The 22,446-nt window shown below is 42.5% G+C and overlaps 3 protein-coding genes across 3 annotated transcripts; 2 read left to right on the top strand and 1 right to left on the bottom strand.

The window, feature by feature from the left end:
• Positions 1–713: 713 nt before the first annotated feature.
• On the bottom strand, positions 714–3,566 carry mpst (mercaptopyruvate sulfurtransferase). The gene is made up of 2 exons (XM_086288684.1): positions 2,793–3,566; positions 714–1,905 (listed from the first exon to the last, which is right to left on the bottom strand). Exons 1-2 carry the CDS (start codon positions 3,394–3,396, stop codon positions 1,607–1,609), a joined length of 903 nt encoding a protein of 300 aa, XP_086144810.1. The 5' UTR covers positions 3,397–3,566; the 3' UTR covers positions 714–1,606.
• A 6,542-nt stretch (positions 3,567–10,108) lies between these two features.
• LOC147332236 (uncharacterized) lies at positions 10,109–16,494 on the top strand. Its single transcript, XM_086288683.1, has 3 exons — positions 10,109–10,889; positions 11,014–11,415; positions 11,673–16,494. The coding sequence occupies exons 1-3, from the start codon at positions 10,236–10,238 to the stop codon at positions 15,570–15,572; spliced, it is 4,956 nt and encodes a 1,651-aa protein (XP_086144809.1). The 5' UTR covers positions 10,109–10,235; the 3' UTR covers positions 15,573–16,494.
• Positions 16,495–21,640: 5,146 nt separating this feature from the next.
• On the top strand, positions 21,641–22,443 carry LOC147332235 (mitochondrial ribosome and complex I assembly factor AltMIEF1-like). The gene is made up of 2 exons (XM_086288682.1): positions 21,641–21,727; positions 22,192–22,443. The coding sequence occupies exon 2, from the start codon at positions 22,231–22,233 to the stop codon at positions 22,441–22,443; it is 213 nt and encodes a 70-aa protein (XP_086144808.1). The 5' UTR covers positions 21,641–21,727; positions 22,192–22,230.
• Positions 22,444–22,446: the final 3 nt, after the last annotated feature.

The raw sequence follows: 22,446 nt of genomic DNA, 5'->3' as shown, positions 1-22,446 counted from the left end.
ATTAGTGCACTTACACTTCCTGATGACCTACATGGTGTGCACAGAACAGCTGCACGTAGCTCATCCTGGCGTGAGCTATAATCCATAAACTTTATTTTGGCAATCGGGCATCTTTCCAGACACCTCATATAAAACTGCAGGAACCGGCTCAAACTGGTTTCCATTTCCTCTGTGTCAGCAATCTTTTTTTTTTTTTCAAAAACGCTGTGCATGTTTTAGAAAAAGTGTATTAAGTATTTTTAATTAGATTTTTATTATTATTATTTCTTCTTGGGTGCACACTAACAATGAATTACAATGACTTACGTTTTCAAAACTGGCAACTTTTACACAGTCCGATCAAGTGAAAGCAAAAAATCAAGATAATTTAACCTACCCCCCCCCCCCCCCCCCCCCAAAAAAAAAAAAAAAAAAAAAAAAAAACAGGATCTGAAACAACATGTTTCCTACAACCCTGCGAGGTCACCTGAGGAAGCTATATCTGATCAACAGTGAATTTTGCCCTGTGTGGCCTTCTAACAAAGCTAAATATTTACTTTACTGGTTACCCAATGCACGTTTTCCTCCACCTTGTGAGCTAGACTTACTTTTAAAAGAAAAAGAAGATACCTGTGGTGGTACCCCATCAAAACGGAAGCACATAACATATTCAGGTTATTGTAATGGAATTCTAATGCATCACTTTTGGTTAAAGAAAGAACCAAAACAATACATATGAAGTGAAACTTTAGAATGTTACATTTGCTTAAAACATTAATTATTAAATTATTTGAAAGGTTTCTTACAGCTGAGGAACCTTACAACCTATAGTGTGTATAATATACTCGGGGGGGGGGGGGGGGGGGGGGGAAGGATGTTAAGGCGTAGGTTTAAAGTTCAGGCACAATCTGCTGTCCCCGTGTTGGTGCTGTTCCTACAGCATAATAATGCATGTTGCTCGAGGACCATCAGCGCAAGTGACCAGTTACAGCTCTGCGACTTTGAGAAATAAGATGGGGGGGAAAAAAACAACATTTTTTTATTGAACTCTAACCTTTAAAACTGTGTAAAACAAATATGGGTGTGTCATGGGGTAGATGCAGTGGTTAGAATTGGTGCCACATAACAAGAAGGTCCTGGGTTTGGACCGACCTCCTGGGGGGAGTTTGGGTGTTATTCACCTGTTTTTGTGGGTTGTCTCCAGCTTTCTTTCGCAGTCCAACAGTCCTAGGCTAACTGGCAATTCTAAATGTGCCGGTGCGAACATGACTGGCCGTCTGTGCTGCTTAGCCTTAGACCTATCGAGGGTGTTCTTTCCGCTTCTTGTCTTGACACCTAGGCTCTTGTTAACCCAAAGCAATTTGTCTCCCCTGCATAACATTTGTGAAAAAATATGGTCCTAACCCTAACTAAACGGTTCAAGCCAACCAACTTGCCAGATTGCTCTTTGTCACTTCACATGACTTTTGAAAGCCAAAGTCTGAAAGCAATCACCTCACACATCTATGCAACTGGTCATTTGCGATCACAGTCCTAGAGCAACACTGTGATGCTGTGGGAGACACACCAACACGGTCAGGTCAGATACACCTGTAGCTTAGCTCCCTCTAAAGAAGTGACTTTCCCCTCACGCCTTCTTTCCCTCCCCCTCTGAGATGATAAGTTCTGGTGATGCCTTTTGAAACCACTCGCACCAGGAACCATCATAAAGGCAAACCCCGGGATGCCCGAGCAGGTGGGCGGCCAGAATGACTTGACACGCTGTGACGCCTGAGCCGCAAGAAGCCCAGAACGGTCGCGTCATGTCCACCCCTGCATCCTTGAAAATCTCAGCCAGGCTCTCGGTATCCTTCACCTTTCCAGAGGGATCCAGCAAAGTTGTATATGGTATGTTGATCGCTCCGGGGTAATGTCCAGGCAGTATGTCTGTGACCGGGAGAAAGAAGAGTGAGAAATTTAGGGGACGTATCAACATGTGACAGGTTTTTATCTTAAATTTCTTCCATAGCTTTTAGCAGCATCTCCTGGACATCATCAGTGGATGTTTGCTTCAGTGAAAACCACCAAGATAGAAGCTGAGCACACAGTATCTGCTGGTTATCTGCACGTGGCTCAAGAGCTGTAATTAGCAGCTGAAATAAAATTTGGGTGATGGCTTTCAACACGGCTCACAGTTTCTATCAGCAGCTTTTTTTGTGTAATAAAAAAAACCCTACAGAGACTCTTCAATAATATTTGTTTTTTAGTTATCAATTATCATTAGATTTTTTTCCTTTTCATTTCACATTCCGTACCTACTTCAGATTTTACTGTAGTTTAAGTTCACTATAGTAACCTTACTGAAGAGTTATGTTCAGTGACAAAAAGCTGGAGCAGAGGGCAAGGCCACCACAGGGCACGGCCTTTGATAACAGCCAAAGGTTTCCAAGATAACAGCCAGTGTATACAGAGTACCTTAAAAAACAAAGTACAAGTACCTCTAAAACTCAGTGCTGTTTCAAAGGCAAAGAGTGCTGAAGCTAATTTATTTTCCTGCACTTTGTGTAAAAGTAGCTATTATATAAAAAGTGCTGATATTAGTATTTTTTGAAAGCATGTTCACTTTGGAGTATTGCACACAGCACTGTGTACACGATAAATGACAGCAGCAACATGTGAAGTATGCAAAGCAGTCTCATCTTTCTTGTTTTGATGCAAAACCCTACATGTTGTATCTTATGCTCTAAGCTGTTTTTAACCCTTGGGGAACTAACACGACTGACAGATAAACTGTTGGCCTCTTCTTAAGTTTAAACGCTTAAAGTTTGACTCACCATCTCGGGGCTCTGGCTCAGTACCCTTGAACCTGCCAGGAGACCTGGCGTCCACAACCTGGACCTGCTTGGTTCTGATGTTTTCCAGCACGTCCTCGTAGCTTTTAACCCACGACTGGTTCAGAGTGGCCTTAAACTCTCTGCTCTCCGGCTTCAAGTACTCGGACGTCACTGGATAGCCGTCAACCAGCCAGTTCTTGAAGCCACCATCCAGCAGCGACACCAAACTGTGCCCGAACAACCGGAACATCCACCACACGCGGGGCGCGCTGTACGCCCCGGTGTCGCTGGTGTCGTACACGACGACGTGCGTGTCATTCCCGATGCCCAGATCTCCCACATATTGCGAAAAGTAGCTGGCAGTTGGCAACATATGATCAAACGCAGAGTTCTTGTCGGAACATTCGTCCAAATCGAAAAAGGACGAGCCCGGGATGTGCTTCTGCGCAAACTCCTCTCTGGTGTTCCGTTTGGCTTTCGGCAGGTACCAAGAAGCGTCGAGAACGCGAAGCTTGGGACCGATCAGGTCATTTCTGACAGCATTTGCCAGCCACTGACCTGACACCAGAGCACGGGTCTGAGCCGCCATGACGAGCCTCTGCATGAAATACAAACCCGGAGCGCTAGAGGGAAGTCACTGTGCAATTTTGTTTTTGAGGAGCGAACAAGTTCGGCACGTAAAGATCATTTTGAGAATAAAGTCGCAATTTCGAATTACAGTCAAAGATGAAGACGGTTAATTTAAGACTAACCGCCTGTTCAGCTGCTCATTAACGGAAATATCTAATCATCCAATCACATGGCAGCAACTCAGTGCACACAGGCATGTAATGTAGGAATGCTCAAACTAAGCCAAATGGGGATGAACGTTTAATTCAAGTGACTCTGAATATTAATGACACACTGGTTGGTCTTAGTATTTCACAAACTGCTAATCTGCCCACCTGAGTACAGCTGCTGACCATTTCCATTTTTGACCATAGTGTACCCACCTTGTGGCGACAGCAAGTAAACGCACCACATCACAAACCCGAAATAATCTCAAACTGGTTTCTTGAACATAACAATGCATTGATTGTACTCCAAAGTCATCACATCCTTTGGTATGTGGTGGAACGGGAAGGTCACATCATGGAAGTGCAGCAACGTTGTGACCCTATCATGCCAATAAGGACAAAAAAATCTGGACTTAAATCAAAGAATCAGAAGTGTCGTAACTTTTAAATTAGAGTGTTGGAGCACTAGAATAGCTTCAGTGTGTTTTCCAAGAGCTATTTCCTATTTTGGTGTCGATGATGGTGATGCAGTGCTGCGTAACACGATGGTCCTCCCATAGAAGGTCTGCTGGGCTGAGATCTACTGACTGAAAAGCCTAATTTTCATATTCATTAAACCACTTCCTGACATCTCGTGCTGTACCTGTTGAAGACATTGCTTCCACCAGGATAGAAATGATTCATCATGTAAGACAAAGATGACCAATCAGGACACCTTTGCATTGATTTGCAGTCACCCCTTGCTGTTAGGTAAGAGTGTTAATCATTTTAGATCACTGGCCATATACAGCTCAGTTTCATCTCAGGTAGACTGGACCAGTAAATCAAAAATTACCAGACGCTAGAAGATGTAATTAATTTCTATTAAAAGTATTTTTCTTATTTAACAAGTAGTTCATTGAGAGAACAGAAGATGGAGAGCCTGAGATGTCTTAAGGAACATCTTTAAGTGCACTTAAAAAAAAAAAAAGCCACTTTTTCTACTGTTATAGCGGAAATGTGGAACCTCTAAATTCACATGTAGAGTTTCTGCACTGAAACAGCAGTATTTATATAACTCATTTAGATACAGACATACTTTTCATTGCATCAGTTCTTATAAATACTGGCATATTAGTACTTTTTAGCAATGCAATTGAATCAATGATTCGATTGCATTTTTCAAACTTTGCACAGCACCATCATCAGTGAGATTTCCCCCCTTTGGTGGGACAGTTTCTTCTGTTCTCTACATGTTTATTCTCTTTAAATCTTTCTCTTTTGAGTTATGAAAAAATGTCTTTATCAAGCACAAAACGTCTTATGTATCCAATATTCATGTGAAAATTGCCCAATAAGTACTTTCTTGCTTTCTGAGTTTAAAACCGAGGTCACAATGAACTAAAAAACCTCAGAGTCAGATTTGTAATCAGATTTTATTTTTATCATTCATAAATCACAAATAAAGATGATAATCATTTCTAAATAAAGTTGCGTCACTGCTTATTTATCCTCAAAGCTTGCTTTTAGCCTCTGAGAACCTCTCAGACGAGGAAATACACGATGGCGCTGGCATCATGTGAGCAGCCAGCATCATGTGACAGGCCGTCACACTGGAGCCACAAAGCGGCTCACTCAGGTCCACCTGTGACCTCAAAGAGCTGCTTTAGCTCCTGCGTGGAAAGCATCATGCGGTCACTATCAAGGCAATTGGGAAAAAATGCATGAATCTGGAGTCTGGGATGCGACCTGGTTGGACGCCTGTAGGATAAAACACTAGTTTACATTTCTGCACACATCTGTAGCGCTGCTTAGTCAGGCATCCACACACTTTACATTTCCTGCAAACTCTTTTTCATAATCAGCATCACATGAAACAGTTTACGGTAGTTCCCCTTCCAGAATGTCTCACAGTCTTGTTGAGTGTTGATATACTGTAGGTGGTATTGCTGCAAAAGTGACAATGCATCTGTTTTCTTTTTGCATTCAACAGTAAGAGCTCTGAGTTTTAATGATAAAGAAAATTTTCATCACTCATGTTCTGAACAGTCTCCAGAGTTTGGTGACTTCGTTGGGACTCTCTTTTTCTCATAGGATTGATGCTAGTGCAGCATTAGTGTCTTTATTCAATAACCTAATAATACTTTAATAATCTCAGACACTGCAGGTGACTTTCTGTATTATTCTACAGTTTTTATGCTTCAATCTTTGTTTTTAGCCATTTGTTACGTACAGGTCGTCCACAGGTTCAGTCCTGTCTGCTGTGCTGTATGTATTTAATTAAAAACCGGTCTAATTAAATACATATTAAAGCATGGCGAGGGGATGTATTTAAATGCACATTTCATTGAACCTTACTGCAATGAAATAATCCATAATTGTGCATGGAAATGCTGTCTTTGTGAGATTATGGCAACATAGGCAACATATGTTTCTGTTACTATCCTTTTTTTTTAGAAACATCCATGCCGGTTTCTTAACAGTGAAAGAAATCCAACAGTCTCTCTGGATCATTTCTATCCAGAAGATGGAACTCTTCTTATGCAAACACATTTTGCGCAAAGACAAAAATCATCGGACAAAACATGTGGTGATAAAACATCTGGTGACAAAAGGTCATCATTTTGTCATGCTGTAGTTCCACCTGGTGACAAAATTGTGACATCTTGTCTGGTGAGAAAATGTCACTTTTTTTCAAAAGCAGATTTTCTCTTATAATTTTCATTTGAAAGGAGAAAATCAGAGCTCCTAAAACTCCTAAAGGGATAAAGATTGAAGGGGATGATGATGCACAAAGCAAGCAAAAACACGATCTGTAAATGTTTAGTTGCATGAAAAATATCCTCACATTATTTTCACATGCAATATAACAAAGTGGTCATATAACTTTTCCTGTGAGCTTGACTATATGTGATCATTTTTTTAATCTCTACTTATTTCCCATACTCGTCACAAAATATTTATGATCTACAAAAAACTGCATATATATTACATTCGTGTGAACAGAAAAGTGCAAACACACACACACACACACACACACACACACACACACACACACACACACACATATGGCGTAAAGCAGAAGTTGATCCCGGTATAAAAAAGGGGCACACCGTTAATGCAGATGTACTGTTGTCTGCTATACTAACACAAACTGCTGAATCTCTCACTTCCTAAGACGCTACCTGATAAAACTCCAGGAATTACTTTCCTGAGTGTATTTGGCAGTTTTTGCTGCATTGTGAGGGTCCAAATTGTGTGAGAGAGGATTAAAAAAAAACACTAGAGAAGAACCACTGAGGGCAGAGAGCACGAGGACGACTGAGTGAGAGGCATTGAGAGGTAGAGAAAAGGGACAGGCAAGAGACTAAATTGCTTAATTGGAGTCACAGCCTGTGTGTTATAGACAAAGCCTTGTCTCTCCAGTCCAACCAAGTTTTATTTCCACTGAGTGGTCTTCCACCCTACCAGCTGGCCAGATCTCGAGACATCTTCATAGCGAGGTAAGTTTATTTTATTCTAAATAAAACGTACAGGTGAATAAAGGTAAAGGGTTCATGTTCTGGTGTTTATGGAGCAGTTTTCTACTGTTACTGCACTCAAAGCCCTTCAAATATGATGAGGAGATAATGATTTGATTTGTATTGATGCAGTTACATGTACAGCATACAGCATACTAACGTCTAAGGTGAATTGAAGATATTTCTGAAGTACTGACCCTTAATGCACAGACTTCAATATTAAGAAATGTTATAAAATCAATTTTTTGTGGATCATTTTCTTCAGATAAGCTTTTGACAACTATTTCTGTGGCATGAGTTTTGTACGTTTTTGGAAATAAATAGTGCTTCAGAGGCTTAAAAAATATCTTTTTAACACAATTACAATAACCTTTGTTATATTTTGGTTTCCTCTGCAGAAATATGAACAAAATAACACCCACCATTTGGCATAACCAAATGAAAATCTTATAAGAGATGAACTATAAGGCCAAAATGTCTGTAAGTGAGTTGATCTGAAAAGCAACATTTTCTAGTTTCTTAAACTAAACTAAACTGTGGTTCAACTGAAATCCAGGCCCTGCCTCTAAGAGCTTTGCTGGTGACCCAGTATGTGATGAGGTTAAAATAATAGATTTTTTTATTCTTAATTCGTTTAGATTTTTTCAAAAATAATGTTACTGTTGCTTTATTGCCCATCAGTTGGCTATTTCTACTCTATGATGTAACACACAGTAGTAGTTCTGGTAGCTGAGCTTTTGGAATCACAAGACCTGCTTCCCTGCAGAACCCAAATCCATCAGATGGAACACAAGATTCGGATAAAGGACAGACAGCCAGCATTGTGTGGGTGATTCAAACTGATGGGACCAATCAGGAGAAATCTAATTTCCCAAAAAGTCATTTGGCGAGGGACATGTTTCCTTGACGACCAGCAACAAAAAAACCCTGGCCAACTTAAGTTAGGGAAAGGGAGTAACTGCTTTCACGTGTGAGCAGATGAGCTTAGTTATGAGCCATTACAAGGCTCTGTATAGCTGTAGAGTGCTGGGGGTATTGTCTAATACAGAAGTAAAATCTGGATGCATTCCATTCATGTTCACCTCATTGAAGCACAAGGAAATCTGTGTTTCACTCAGCAGGCTCTTAAACATAAATCAGATAATTCACTTACAGGCTCCGCTAATGTGAGAATGGTTGGACATCATGTGAGGAAACCGTAAAGGGAAAATGTTCTGTTATACAGTAGCTATATGGACAAATACACTGCGGTGTGCCGGTTTGTGTAGTTTGTGTTACATGTGAGATCTGAGGTGTAGTTTGCCAATAAAAACTGTGGAACAAAACAGCTGTTAAAGCGAATTGTTAAATGTTCTCATTTTTATGCTTACCATCTCTACATTGTTTCATCACAGAGTTAAAACAATGTAGAGATGGTAAGCATAAAAATGAGAACATTTAACAATTCACTTTAACAACAGCAGTAATATAGTGATATATTGGAATATTATAATATATAGAGTAATATTTTGGAATATTCATCATTCTATGTTGATAAGCTAACATTTTCTAATCAGTACAAACACAAAAGGCACAGCTTAGGGTACAAGCTCTATACAAAAGATGCAATGTCACATATTTGTTTGTCAAGCTCTGTTTAAAGTTCCTAATTTTACCATTATGGATGTTAGCTAGCTTTGATAGAAGTTACATCCATAGCAGGGCCCTCGAATGGTAAGAGTTATGTCAGGGGTGGTCACGTGGTTCATGTAGATAGTTCCCTGGAGTGCTTAGCAGAAAATAGGAACATGTGAATATAGAGAGACAGAACTGGTAACTGGTAATTAATAATTATAAATACATTGATCTACAAAGGTTTTAATACCACATGTGTATGTAGTTAAATGTTGTGTTAGAAAACCTTACCTGATTACATATTTATGGTGGTATTACCCCACGTCTTCAGTCTCAGCTGACTGCAAGGCCAGGACCCAAGGAACTGACCTCCCAGTCCATTGTTCCTTCAGTGGGCTGGTTTCAGTCATTATGCAAATGTACAGTTTATAAGATTGGGGAAACCTGCAGTCAGCTGAGACTGAAGAAGTCATTTGGATGAGTGATGAAACGCTTCGCCCACAAAACGCTACGTCCAGATGAACAGAATCAACTTTTGGGGATTTACTTACCTGGATGATTGAGCATGCATCAATATGATATCCAACTGCCTCTCTGAGACCAATTATAAGATATTCAAGGTTTTTGGGAGAAAAGCAGAAATGACCTCTCTTCCTGTCTTGCTCCTGTGACCACATTTTTAACATTTTAGTGGATCTGAATCTCCTCTTTCTGTCTCTGATTGATGGATACTTTTACAACTTGTCCTTCTCTCTTAGACTGACAGTTGAATATGATTATAGAGCCCTCCTTGAAATGAATCTACACACATTTTCACCCTCTTTAAACCAGTTCAACCATCTGCATGTCATTATCCTGAACTGTCTGAGATTTTGCATTTGAGGTTACAGTATGGGAACAAAAACATACTTTTAGGACAGTTATCCCAGGTCAGGTCATACTCCAGCTTAAACAAATCATCACAGCTTCAAGTATTTAAGCTGCTGTTCCCAGTTTTAAATTGTGTTAATCTGCCAATTTTTAAAACACACATACTGAAGGTCTGCTGTGTGTTGCTGGAGAAGTCCAGCAGTAGCAACAATTCCCCTACAGGTTCTCCAGAAAGTGCATAGTTTAGTTACTTTTACAAATATCTAATTATAAACCAAACCTCTAGATCCTTACAAAATGTGATTTAAAAACCACTTTTGACTGTCATATTACTTAGACATACTGTATTACAAAGTAACTGTGCTGCAAGAATAGTGTTCTACAGCTTTTACGTCAGCCCCATTTGTTTAAACTAAATCCATCAGTCTTCTGACTTGATAAATGTGCACAAGTATTGGTATCTGGTTCTTTTTGTCTTTGACTTTGATTTTTGACTTTGATTTAGATTTTATTGATTAGCATTCAAATTCAAATCTCAGTGAAAACAGTGAAAAACAAACAAACAGTGAAAACAGAACAAAAATCCACCATAAAGAAAGAAAGCATAAGACAAGGCTAATCAAAAGGTATTGGCTGAAGCATTTGCTTATTACGCCAACCCTTTTCACAAAATATCTTTTTGTATGCAGCTCCTGTACACAGGGCTTGAAGAAAATAATAAAACAAAGCAAAAAACAAACAAAAACAAAAACAAAGAAAAAACAAAGAAAAAAAAACAAACAAGATCAGTCTTGGTTCTTTGCATGCTTGGAAAATCTCACAAAGTACCTGGAGCGGTCATGGACTTTCTCTCTTTTTCTTTCTTTTTGTCAAGCCTCCTCTGTATTAACAGGATGACCCTTCTCGACTACCCCATTCCAGATCTGGATGTTACCTTGCAAGAAGTGAGCCGTGTTCTGCAGCTTACTTTAGGACCCGATCTTTACCCAGAGTTCAAAAGTACGTTGCAACAACAAAGAGAGCTCCTTGAAGAAGCCCAGCAGAAATTAGCAACCAGTGCTGCAGGCCAAGAGAACTGGGTGACAAAGCAGTTCAAAAGAGGTCTGTTGTCTTGTGCTGACCCTCTCCCCATCTCCACAGCACTCCCTGTAGTTCTTCTTCCATCTAAAGCAAAGAAATGTAACCAGCTTAGTAGAGCAGCTGCTCTGCTCTGGGCAGCAGCAAAGCTTTACAGTGAGCCCGTCTTATTGGAAGGCAATATTCCAATGGAGCATACCCAGCAGGCTGAAGTATTCGCTGCCACCCGTATTCCTGGGAGGGTTCAAGATGAAATTAAGGTGAGATTAATAGCAGTACAACTATCTTGATGAATCCTAAAAGACTTTATTCTTTATCTATTGATGTACTAACCTACTGAATGTATATCAAATATTTTCTAATCTGTAGACTTTGTAATTGCAGATCTTCCCTGACAGCCTCCATGCTGTCATTACCTGTGTTGGCGGAGTGTTCCCTGTTGACATACTGTGGCGACCGAGCACTGGTGGGCCAGTTTCTGCGCGGTCATTTATTGACATCTATAACCAGCTTGCTCAGGTGATGGATCAACCCAGGGCAGGGAAACAAAATGATCCTTCATCCATTTGCAACCTCACAGCTCTGGAGCGTAAGACCTGGGCTGCGAGAAGGGAAAAGATCCTTGAGGAAGGAGGAACAGCACTGACATCACTGAGGCTGATGGAGAGTGCTATACTTACGCTCTGTCTGGAAGACTATGATGCACCCTCTGAACTGGCTGATATCCTCAATGCAGTGAGGCTGGGAGGAGGAGGACACAATCCATCTCTGAGATACTATGACAAGGTAATGGAGGGAAACTAGAACAAGCTTAGTTCAGCTGTATTAGCTCTTTACTGCGAAACTTTATTATAGTTTTAACAACTGTTAAAAGATTTAAAGCCTCAGAGTAGTAATTAAGAGTTATAATTAAATAATTTGTTTATTGCTTGCTGATTTGTAGAGGACATCCATCCATCCATTTTATACTACTTATCCAATTCAGGGTCAAGGAGGGCAAAGAAACCCAAAATAATCCCTTTCTTTTCTGTGTTTTTTGACAGGTGTTGAACCTGGTTGTGTTCAAAAACTGCACAGCTGGAATGGTGTTTGAGCACAGTGCTGTGGATGGGATGGTGGCTGGGCTTGTGACTGAACATGTGTATGATCTGTCGGAGACTGTTGACTTAAACCCACTGCATACTGGCACTGAAAACATGACTGGATCTGTTGCAGTAAACAATATTAATTCTGTTTGTCCCCATCCTCTAACATTCCCTTTACAGGGTGTAAATACCCCCCAACAGAGCCTCGATTTAAAAACAAACCACCCAGTTCTCACCTTTGACATCTCCTCCTATCCTGATGTCTTCTCTACTCTCAGAGGGCACAGAGGTCTATATGATGCCTGGATCAACTTCTCTTTGCAGCTCTCCATGAGGCAGACCTTTGGAGAAGCTGCTTCAAATCACATACTTGTCACACCTTCCCATATGCGCCACTACAAACATGGTCGTTGTGACCCTACATACTCAATCACCACGCATTCTCGTCAGTTAGTAGGTGCCCTGGCATCCTGCATTGGTCCAGATAACGCCATCCAATACACTACTGACCTACTGCAGTTGTTCCATGTTGCATTTCTGGAGCATAAGAAGCTAATAAAAAACACCAAAAGTGGTCAAGGTGTTGGCCCCCACCTAGCTGCTCTGCGCCGAGCTTTGCCATCTGAAAATCCCTTGAAAAGGTTCCTGGACCCCTTTGGGTGTCCATCTGTGTATCTGACAGGTACAGATCTCATGGAAGGAGTAGAGTGCGGAGTAGGAAATGTCTATGCTCAAGATCAGTTAGCTGTAACCTACCTTGGGAAGAGGGACAAGGTTCGCATTGTGCTTAATGGGAAAGGTAGCTTTGCTCTTGCACTAGACAAGCTCCAACAAAACCTCAAGATGAACCTGAAGTTATTGATGCTTCTAGCTGTTAGATATGCCATTGCAAGTGAAATGGGAGCCCTTGAGTGTCTACTTCAGCAGGGTCAAAGAGAGAAACTTAATGGAGAGAAAATTCATTATCCAGAGAGCACAGACAAAAGCACTGCTGGTAGTACCCTTGGCATGAGTCCAGACTACACTCTAGTGATTCATGGGGGTGCTGGAGAAGAGATAATGCTGAACTCCCAAGTAATAGGGGTCATTGAGTTTGCTCTACAAGCAGCCTTAACTCTCGGATCCCAAGTGCTTCAACAAGGTGGCAGTAGTCTGGATGCAGTTCAGAGGTCAGTGGAAGCTCTGGAAGACTGCTTTCTGTTCAATGCAGGTAAAGGTTCTGTATTTAACAAAAATGGCAAAAATGAAATGGAAGCAACCATTGTGGATGGCAGTACAAAGAAGTCAGGATCTGTTGCCTGTGTGCAAAGTCTAAAGAACCCAATAAAAGCAGCCAGGTGTGTAATGGATAAAAGCTCACATGCACTGATCGTGGGAGACGGAGTTGAAGAGTTTCTTGAAGAGCTTGAGGAAAAGCAGAAGCCCGTTGGCCCTGAGTATTTCTACACTGATGTACGTCACAGAGAGTTAACTGCAAAACTCAGTAGTGGAAAAAACTCCAAAAACAATCATCCACAGACAGTTGGTGCTGTGGCCTTGGATCGCTGGAATAGATTGGCTGCTGCAACCTCTACAGGCGGGTTGGTAGGAAAGCTGAAAGGGCGAGTTGGGGACACAGCAGTAGTAGGAGCAGGTATATATGCTGATGAAAAGTTAGCCATTACCTGCTCTGGAGATGGGGATGTTTTTTTGAGGAACACAGTTGCTCAGAAAATAGCAAGTCTATACCATCATAAAGGCCACAGCCTTAGGGAAGCGTGCAGAGAAGTGATAGCTGAAAATCTGAAGGAGATCTGTGCTGGAATCATTGCTCTGGACGCTAAAGGTGATGCTGTCATTGAGACAAATGCTGGTGTGATCTTTGTGGCCTCAATGATTTGTGGCATTTCACGAGTAGAGGTCCTCAGACCCCTGAGAGATCCCCCTAATGTTATCTGGGAAACAGATGAGCTTGTTGCTTATCTAAATCTCAAACCCTGGATCCCTGGAGCAACGATTCTGACTAGAAAAACTCTTAGTGGGGCAAGCAGCATCTTCCACTTAGCTACAGCTGATTTTGTTGCTATGCTACAAGGAGCAAGAGTTGTCTCAAACTTGTTATGTGAGCGACTGGGAGTGCAACGTTGTGCCTTGGTATTCAATCCAAGTCCTGGTGAGCCAGCACAAATCAGACTCCTCCCTCTTCATGGCTTAGAGCCAAAATGGCAGCCCCATCTTGCTAGTGAAGAAGAGTTCCACGCTTATAATCCTGGCTATTGCACCTCAAAAAGTGGTCCACGCTGGGATAATGAAACACTGGCTCGGGTTCAAGATAAGATTAGAAGTGCACTGCCAACACCAAATGCACCTTTTTGCTATGATTTTTTGGGGGACCTATCCAATGACAACCTGTTCAGTCGCATTGTTCGTGGGGAGCAGCAACAGTGGAGAGTGTGGGAAGACAGTGAGTTTGTTGCCTTTCTGACACCTTATCCAAACAGTCCTGGTCTAACTGTTGTGGTGCCACGCAAACCTCTGTCCAGTGACATCTTCAAACTGAAGGAACCTGACTACACAGCACTGATCTTGGCCACTTACAAAGTTGCTCGACTGCTGGAAGAGGGGATGAAAGCTCCAAGTGTTGCACTGATCTTTGAGGGATTTGAGATCGACTATGCTCATGCCAAGTTGATCCCTCTGTTACCTTCACCAGATGGCACTAAACCTGCTGAGCTGCAAACAGAATGCTTCCAAAGCTACCCTGGATATGTTTCATCACTGAATGGCCCACCCGCTGACTCTGAAACCCTCAAAACCATCCACTTGAAAATTACCCAGTGCAAGCCTGCTCGTTCCTGGACAGATCCTGAGTCTCACTCCATGGCAGCCATCAAGAGCCAGTGGTATCGAAACCTTTTCAAGATCCAAAACACTCTTTTCCACAGCACAGTGGAATACTTCAACAGTTCCTGCCAGTACGCATATGCTCTGACACCTCTCACCACTGACACCATCTCCTCACCAATGGGCTTGGGTTCTGACTCAGAGCCAGTTTCTGTCAATCTCCTGGGCCAGGGTGTGTACCTTGCTGACTCAATGCAATTTGTACTGGAATACTTCCTTCGCTTCCAGGAAAACCTGCCAGGGACCTACTACATATCTCCCAGCTTCAGAGGGGAAGATCCTGATGCCACACACTTAAACCAGTTCTATCATGTGGAGTGTGAACTGCAGGGTGACATGGACAATGCAATGTCCATAGCAGAGGGATACTTGGTTCATCTCACCAAGTCCATGTTGAAGAAACACTCAGATATAATCCTGAACACTGCTGGGACCCTTGCACATGTCACAGCTCTGCTCAGTAAGCTGGAGGGAAAATCCAGACTTTCAAGAGTCTCTCTAGACCAGTCCATCCCCATGATGCCCTCTGCTGACTGTTTAGAGTGGGTCCAAGATGGTCAGCCGAATTTTGGCAGAAAGTTAACACGTAAAGGAGAGCGGGTTTTAATTGAGAAATATGGTGGAGCTGTTTGGCTGACCGAGATGGACCATCTGGCAGTTCCATTCTACCAAGCATACGTGGAGGGCACTGGGCAACGCAAAGCCAAAGCTGCCGACCTTTTGCTGGGGCTGGGTGAGACTGTAGGTCTTGGTGAACGCCATTCAACTCCTGAGATCGTACAAGAGGCTCTGAGGCATCATGGAGTGTCAGAGAAATCTTATAAATGGTACATTAACATGCGCCAAGTGAAACCACTCCTCACCAGTGGATGGGGTATGGGGACCGAGCGCTACTTGTGTTGGTTGCTCCAGCATGATGATATCAGGGATATACATATCATCCCCAGGATGAAAGGGGTTAAGTACATGCCTTGATTATGAGTTTTCCACATTTTTCAAGCCATTGAAATTGACTTGAAAAATGGCTATAATGCATGTGGAATTGTACCATGAAAATGTTTCAGTAATCCCTAGATTACTAGAATTTTCCACATATGTCTTGGACAGAAGAAATCTCTTAGAGCTCCCTTAGTGCAACCTGGTCATTGACACTCTGCAAATTTTTACAACTCCAGCAGAAGCTGTAAAAGAAAAAATATGCATTTAAATGTAGAGTGGTAAGATCACAGCATTAATGTGTGTGGAAATGCATGAACCGTTAATGGATTTTGAATTATGTATACATGTTCTTGTAATGAGACTGATTTTCACTATTGACAAAATCATTATTTACTGGGTTTAAATTGTAGTAAGTAAATACATTTTAATTGAGTGATAATTTGATGACTTTACATAAACGTTGTATACTATTTTAAGTGTCACCTCTTTATATTTTTTCCATGATGTCGTGTTTTTTGTTGTTGTTTCTATCACATTACCTTTTTATGTAAATGTTTTTGCTGAGGTCAAATGGATCGTGACTCACTGATGTTTGCACTCAGTATTATCGATATTCAAAAGAACTATTGGATCCAAAATAAATATCAGTGACAGATTCGTATGGATTACTGATGTATCCAATTGACCCTTTTCATAGGAGATCTACATTCTTGAGACTAAGAGATATATGTTTTCATGCCATTGGAGTTTATCAGAAAAAAAATCAGAATACGTTAATAATCCTGTTTAAGATAGTTTAATGATATATATCAACTGTTTAAAATGATAACAGTGTCAGCTGCCTCAGTGTCATTTGGCAAAGTTGGTTGGATTCACTGATTCTCCAAATAGTCTCACATTGCTCAGAGCTATTTGGTTTATTGTTGATTTAATAAACATTTGTTGATGCAACTAAAAAGATCATGACTTTGATGTTCTTATAAAGTCTTACATACACATACATATTATATATATATATATATATATATATATATATATATATATATATATATATATATATATATATATATATATATATATATTAGATTAGATCAGATTAGATTAGATTAGATAGAACTTTATTAATCCCTCGGGTGGGTTCCTCTGGGAGATTCGATTTCCAAAAAAGCACAGCACCAACAGAAGTTACAGAGTTACAGAATATTATATATATATATATATATATATATATATATATATATATATATATATATATATATATACACACACACACATATATATAAATACAGAGACAATATAAATAAAATATACGAAGGGGATAAATAGAATAAATAGGAATAAAAATAAAAATACAAGTGAATTGCACATTTCAAGTATTGAGTCTATTGCACCGTTGACTATTTACAAAAGTATTGCACAAAAGGTATTGCACAGTGAGGTGAAGAGGCACTACAGCTTAGTTGTTCCCCCCTCCTTTGTCCTCCTGTTTCCCCTCCCTCTCCCCTCCAGGGAGGAGTTAAACAGTCTGATGGCGTGTGGGACAAAGGAGTTTTTAAGTCTGTTAGTTCTTGTCTTTGGGAGAATGTGTATGTATATATATATATATATATATATATATATATATACGCTAGCTGGATAGCGTAGTGGTTAAACTACACGCCTTTGGAACAGAGGATCGCAAGTTCGATTCCTGCCTGGGGCGTCTGTATCCAGTAAGGGTCCTAAGGCTAGACCCCCTATGCTAAGCAAGCCTACCGCAGACATGAGCGAGACAGATAAATATGAAGGCATGCCGGCTCGGACGTCGCCCGGATCAACAAGGTCCGCGTCAGGTGTTGAGGAACCAGGGCACCCTGACGAAAAGTGGGCTACTGGAACAAGAAGGCATCGGTGGGCAAGGGATGAAAACAGGGCGTTGTTGGAATGCTACTACGCAAGTAACCCCGGCGGAAGGGGCTACATGAATAGGATGAGGGACCTATACCCAACGATACCCAACATCCACAATGACGGCAAAACAACTAGTAGCTCAGTGTTCCAACATTCGAAAGAAGGGACTGCTCTCACAGCTAGAGATTGACAAGGTACAACACAAATGCTACGGCAAGGAGGAGTCAGGACGCCAGGTCAGGGGGGAGATATCATCACCCCCACCCGAGATTGGGTACATAGCCCCAAGTGCGATAGGAGAAGGATCGTTGAGTGCGAGAGGAGCTGACCTGAAAAATAGGATCATGGCCAAGCTTGAAACCTGGATCCCCCGTAGCCGGTTACCAAGATTACGTGAAGTACCCTCAGAAGGTCTGCTAGATGATGTTAATGCAGCACTACGGGCAATACCTACAACCACGATTACCAACACTAACAAGCTGATCTACAATACGGCAGCAGTGATCAGTGAGATGCTTGGCTACAAGTTGAACAGCCACAAGGGGCAGTACCCTCCATGGAGAAGGAGGCTAGAGGGCAAGATCAAAGTAGCACGGAGGGAGGTTAGCCAACTAACGGAGTTGCAGAAAGGTGCGACAAATAAGGTGCCTAAGAAATACAGCAAGCTGTCCATACCTGACTCACAGCCTTGGCCAGCCGCTTGAGGAGGTACACCAGAGAGATAGAAGGCAGGAGAATAAACCAGCTGTTCTCCACAGAACCAGCAAAGGTGTACTCTCAGTGGCAAGGGAACAATAAGAGAACAGCACCACCAAGGCTGGAGACGGAGCAATACTGGAAGAGCATATGGGAGAAGGATGCAACCCATAACGGCAATGCTCAGTGGCTAGTGGATCTGAGGGCAGACCACAGCGACCTCCCTGAACAGGGTCCAGTAACCATCACAGTGGCAGATATCCAAGAAAGGGTCTCCAGTATGAAGAGTTGGACAGCACCAGGGCCCGACATGGTTCACGCCTACTGGCTGAAGAAGCTGACTGCACTCCACGAGCGTCTGGCAGCACAAATGAACCAGCTGCTAGTTAACGAGAGACACCCGGAATGGCTAACTGAAGGCCGGACGGTCCTGATCCCCAAGGACCCCAAGAAGGGACCGGTCCCCTCCAACTACCGACCAATAACCTGCCTCAGTACTACATGGAAGCTCCTGTCAGGCATCATATCGGCTAAGATGAACAGGCACATGGGTCAATACATGAGCGGGACACAGAAAGGAATTGGCAAGAATACCAGAGGTGCAAAACACCAGCTACTGGTAGACAGAACAATCAGCCGAGACTGCAAGACCAGACTGACCAACCTGTGCACTGCCTGGATTGATTACAAGAAGGCCTATGACTCAATGCCCCACAGCTGGATACTGGAATGCCTAGAATTGTACAAGATCAATGGGACCCTAAGAGCCTTCATCAGGAACTCAATGGGGATGTGGCGTACAACACTAGAGGCCAACTCCAAGCCCATAGCACAAGTTACCATCAAGTGCGGGATCTACCAAGGAGATGCTCTGTCCCCACTGCTGTTCTGCATAGGCCTGAACCCCCTCAGTGAGATCATTAACAAGACTGGCTACGGATACCGACTACGGAACGGAGCAGTTGTCAGCCACCTCCTGTACATGGATGACATCAAGCTGTATGCCAAGAGTGAACGAGACATCGATTCACTGATCCACACTACCAGGCTATACAGCAATGACATTGGAATGTCGTTCGGACTGGAGAAGTGTAGTCGGATGGTAACAAAGAGAGGGAAGGTAGTCAGAACTGAGGGGATTGAACTACCAGAAGGCAACATTGCAGACATAGAGGACAGTTACAAGTACCTGGGGATCCCGCAGGCAAATGGGAACCATGAAGAGGCCGCTAGAAAGGCTGCAACCACCAAGTACCTGCAGAGGGTCAGGCAAGTCCTGAGGAGTCAGCTGAATGGTAAGAACAAGATCCGGGCCATCAACACGTACGCCCTGCCCGTGATCAGGTACCCTGCTGGGGTAATAGGCTGGCCAAAGGAGGAGATAGAAGCCACTGACATAAAGACAAGAAAGCTCCTTACCATGCATGGAGGGTTTCACCCCAAGTCCAGCACCCTGAGGCTGTACGCTAAGCGGAAGGAAGGGGGCCGGGGACTGGTGAGTGTCAGCACCACAGTCCAGGATGAGACAAGGAACATCCAAGAATACATTGGGAAGATGGCCCCAACTGACCGAGTGCTCAGTGAATACCTCAGGCAGCAGAAACCCAAGAAAGAGGAGGGAGACGAGGAACCATCATGGAAGGACAGGCCCCTGCACGGTATGTACCACCGGCAGATAGAGGAGGTGGCTGATATCCAGAAATCCTACCAGTGGCTGGACAAAGCTGGACTGAAAGACAGCACAGAGGCACTAATCATGGCAGCACAAGAACAAGCTCTGAGTACAAGATCCATAGAGGCTGGGGTCTATCACACCAGGCAAGACCCCAGGTGCAGGCTGTGTAAAGATGCCCCAGAGACAATCCAGCACATAACAGCAGGGTGCAAGATGCTAGCAGGCAAGGCATACATGGAACGCCATAACCAAGTGGCCGGCATAGTGTACAGGAACATCTGTGCCGAGTATAACCTGGAAGTCCCGAGGTCAAAATGGGAGATGCCCCCAAGGGTGGTGGAGAATGACCGAGCTAAGATCCTGTGGGACTTCCAGATACAGACGGACAAAATGGTGGTGGCTAACCAACCGGACATAGTGGTGGTAGACAGACAGAAGAAGACGGCCGTAGTGATCGATGTAGCGGTTCCGAATGACAGCAATATCAGGAAGAAGGAACACGAGAAGCTGGAGAAATACCAAGGGCTCAGAGAAGAGCTCGAGAGGATGTGGAGGGTGAAGGTAACGGTGGTCCCCGTGGTAATCGGAGCACTAGGTGCGGTGACTCCCAAGCTAGGCGAGTGGCTCCAGCAGATCCCGGGAATAACATCGGAGATCTCTGTCCAGAAGAGCGCAGTCCTGGGAACAGCTAAGATACTGCGCAGGACCCTCAAGCTCCCAGGCCTCTGGTAGAGGACCCGAGCTTGAAGGATAAACCGCCCGCAGGGGCGCGCTGGGTGTTGTTTATATATATATATATATATATACATACTGTTCTCCACAATAGAGAAAAATTACAGAAAGTTCTTTCTTGATTGCATTAAAATTGAGTGCATCAGTTTTCATCTTTTAATATTAATTAAATGTTTATTTGTTTGTCAATTTTAATCCATCCTTCCAATAAAATTTATTAGAAAAAAGTGACACTTGGACAAAAAATTATGCTACCTGCATTCACAATTTTAACATGAAACAGCAACCAATCCTCCAGACAGAATTCCAGAATCAGCAGTTTAGTATGAAAGAAAGAAAAGTATGAAAGAAAAAGTATATCTTTGGCTTAGATTTTTTTAAAAATAGCCACAGCTGATGCTTGTCCAGGGTCTCTCTGGAGGGTAATTCCAGAGTTTTAGTGCAATGATAGCAAATGCATGAGCTCCATTTGAAATAAGCTTTAAATGCGGGATGCATATCCACCACATTTGCAGGCGCGAGACCATTTAAGGCTTGAAACACAAATAGTGCCAATTTATACCTGATTCTGTAACGTACAAAAAGCCTTCCATCCAGTGATGTGAGCTCTCTTTTTTTGTCCCAGTCAGTAATGTGGCTGCAGCATTTTGGATAAGAAATGACTGACTAGCTCCGGTGTACAGTGCATTACATTACCCGTGTTTAGATACAACAGACATATATATAAAACCCTTTTCCAAATCAAGTTTAAGAAAAAGTTCTTTGTCTGGAGATTGCTGTTACCACAGCAAAATAGTGAAAACACAAAATTGAAAAACATCACCTTTTTGAACTTTAAGACCTCAGTACTACACAGGTATCAGCTATAACCTTATTTCAATATAGATTCATAGTATTAAATTTATTATTATTATTATTAAATAAATAAATTAAAAATAAATAAATGTTGTGTCTTTGTGATTTTAATAAATTAAAACTGAATTGAAATTAAGGCACAATTTCTTAAAAATATAATTCGACGGACAATGTTATTAATTCAAAATAAAAGCGTAAAAAAACACTAAAAACTGACCCGGATATACTGTATGAATAGCAGACTATTTGTTTCCGGTTTCCACTATCGAGTCTGACCCCCGGCTAGAGCAGAGGTCTGCTTCCCCCAGAAGACAAACTATCTTTGGTCCTTTTTTCCTGAGAAGTAGGTGGCTTAGATTTGTTTTGTTGTGTCTTTGTGTGGCTCGTTTATCCTCGCTCGCACAAACGTTTCAATGACCATATTTTGTCCATAAAGCTGGCTGAAAGTAAGGTCAGCGCTTGCTTCGGCAGCTAGTTAGCGTGTTGTGCTACAAAGAGATGTGACTTGATCCAGCCATTTTCTAAAGACTAGTGAGCCTCGGTATGTAACACGGCAACGCTTTCTTTTCGCTGATGAAACGATCCCATAACATGTGCCAGAAAACAGACTGCGAGCTTTAGTGTTTGCTTGGTTAGGTTTACACAGAGGCTAACGTGGCAGTCTGAGCTGACGCTGCAGCTGTGTTTTTACAGCGTGTGGCATGTTTGATTTTCCACTTTAAAGGTTGGATTTTTACACGGATGAAGCCATTTCTAACTATCACTTCAGTCCTCTAATCATCTACCCTGTGCTCACCCTTTGCACAGGAGCAAGGGTATCCCCCTCCTCTCCATGTGTGATCCCTGATGGGCAGCTGGTCTCGCAGTGCGGTGCTGGAGCTCTACAGGGCGCTGCTCCGGGCAGGCCGACACCTTCAGTACACAGACCGGAATTACTATCGCCGCGCCGTGGCTCGCGAGTTTCGCCGCTGCCAGGCACTGACGGTCCCAGAAGATAAGGAGGAGGCCCTGAAAAGGGGCCGGTTCTTTCTCAGCAGCCGACTGGGTGGGCTTATGTAGGAG

The sequence above is a fragment of the Aulonocara sp. 'chitande type north' Nkhata Bay genome, linkage group LG4, assembly GCF_057382095.1.
Source record: "Aulonocara sp. 'chitande type north' Nkhata Bay isolate Kocher_YH1m ecotype deep benthic linkage group LG4, A_spYH_male_GT1.1, whole genome shotgun sequence".
Lineage (NCBI taxonomy): Eukaryota > Metazoa > Chordata > Actinopteri > Cichliformes > Cichlidae > Aulonocara > Aulonocara sp. 'chitande type north' Nkhata Bay.
The sequence above is the reverse complement of the archived record's forward strand: the minus strand, read 5'-3'. Positions and strand labels throughout refer to the sequence as shown.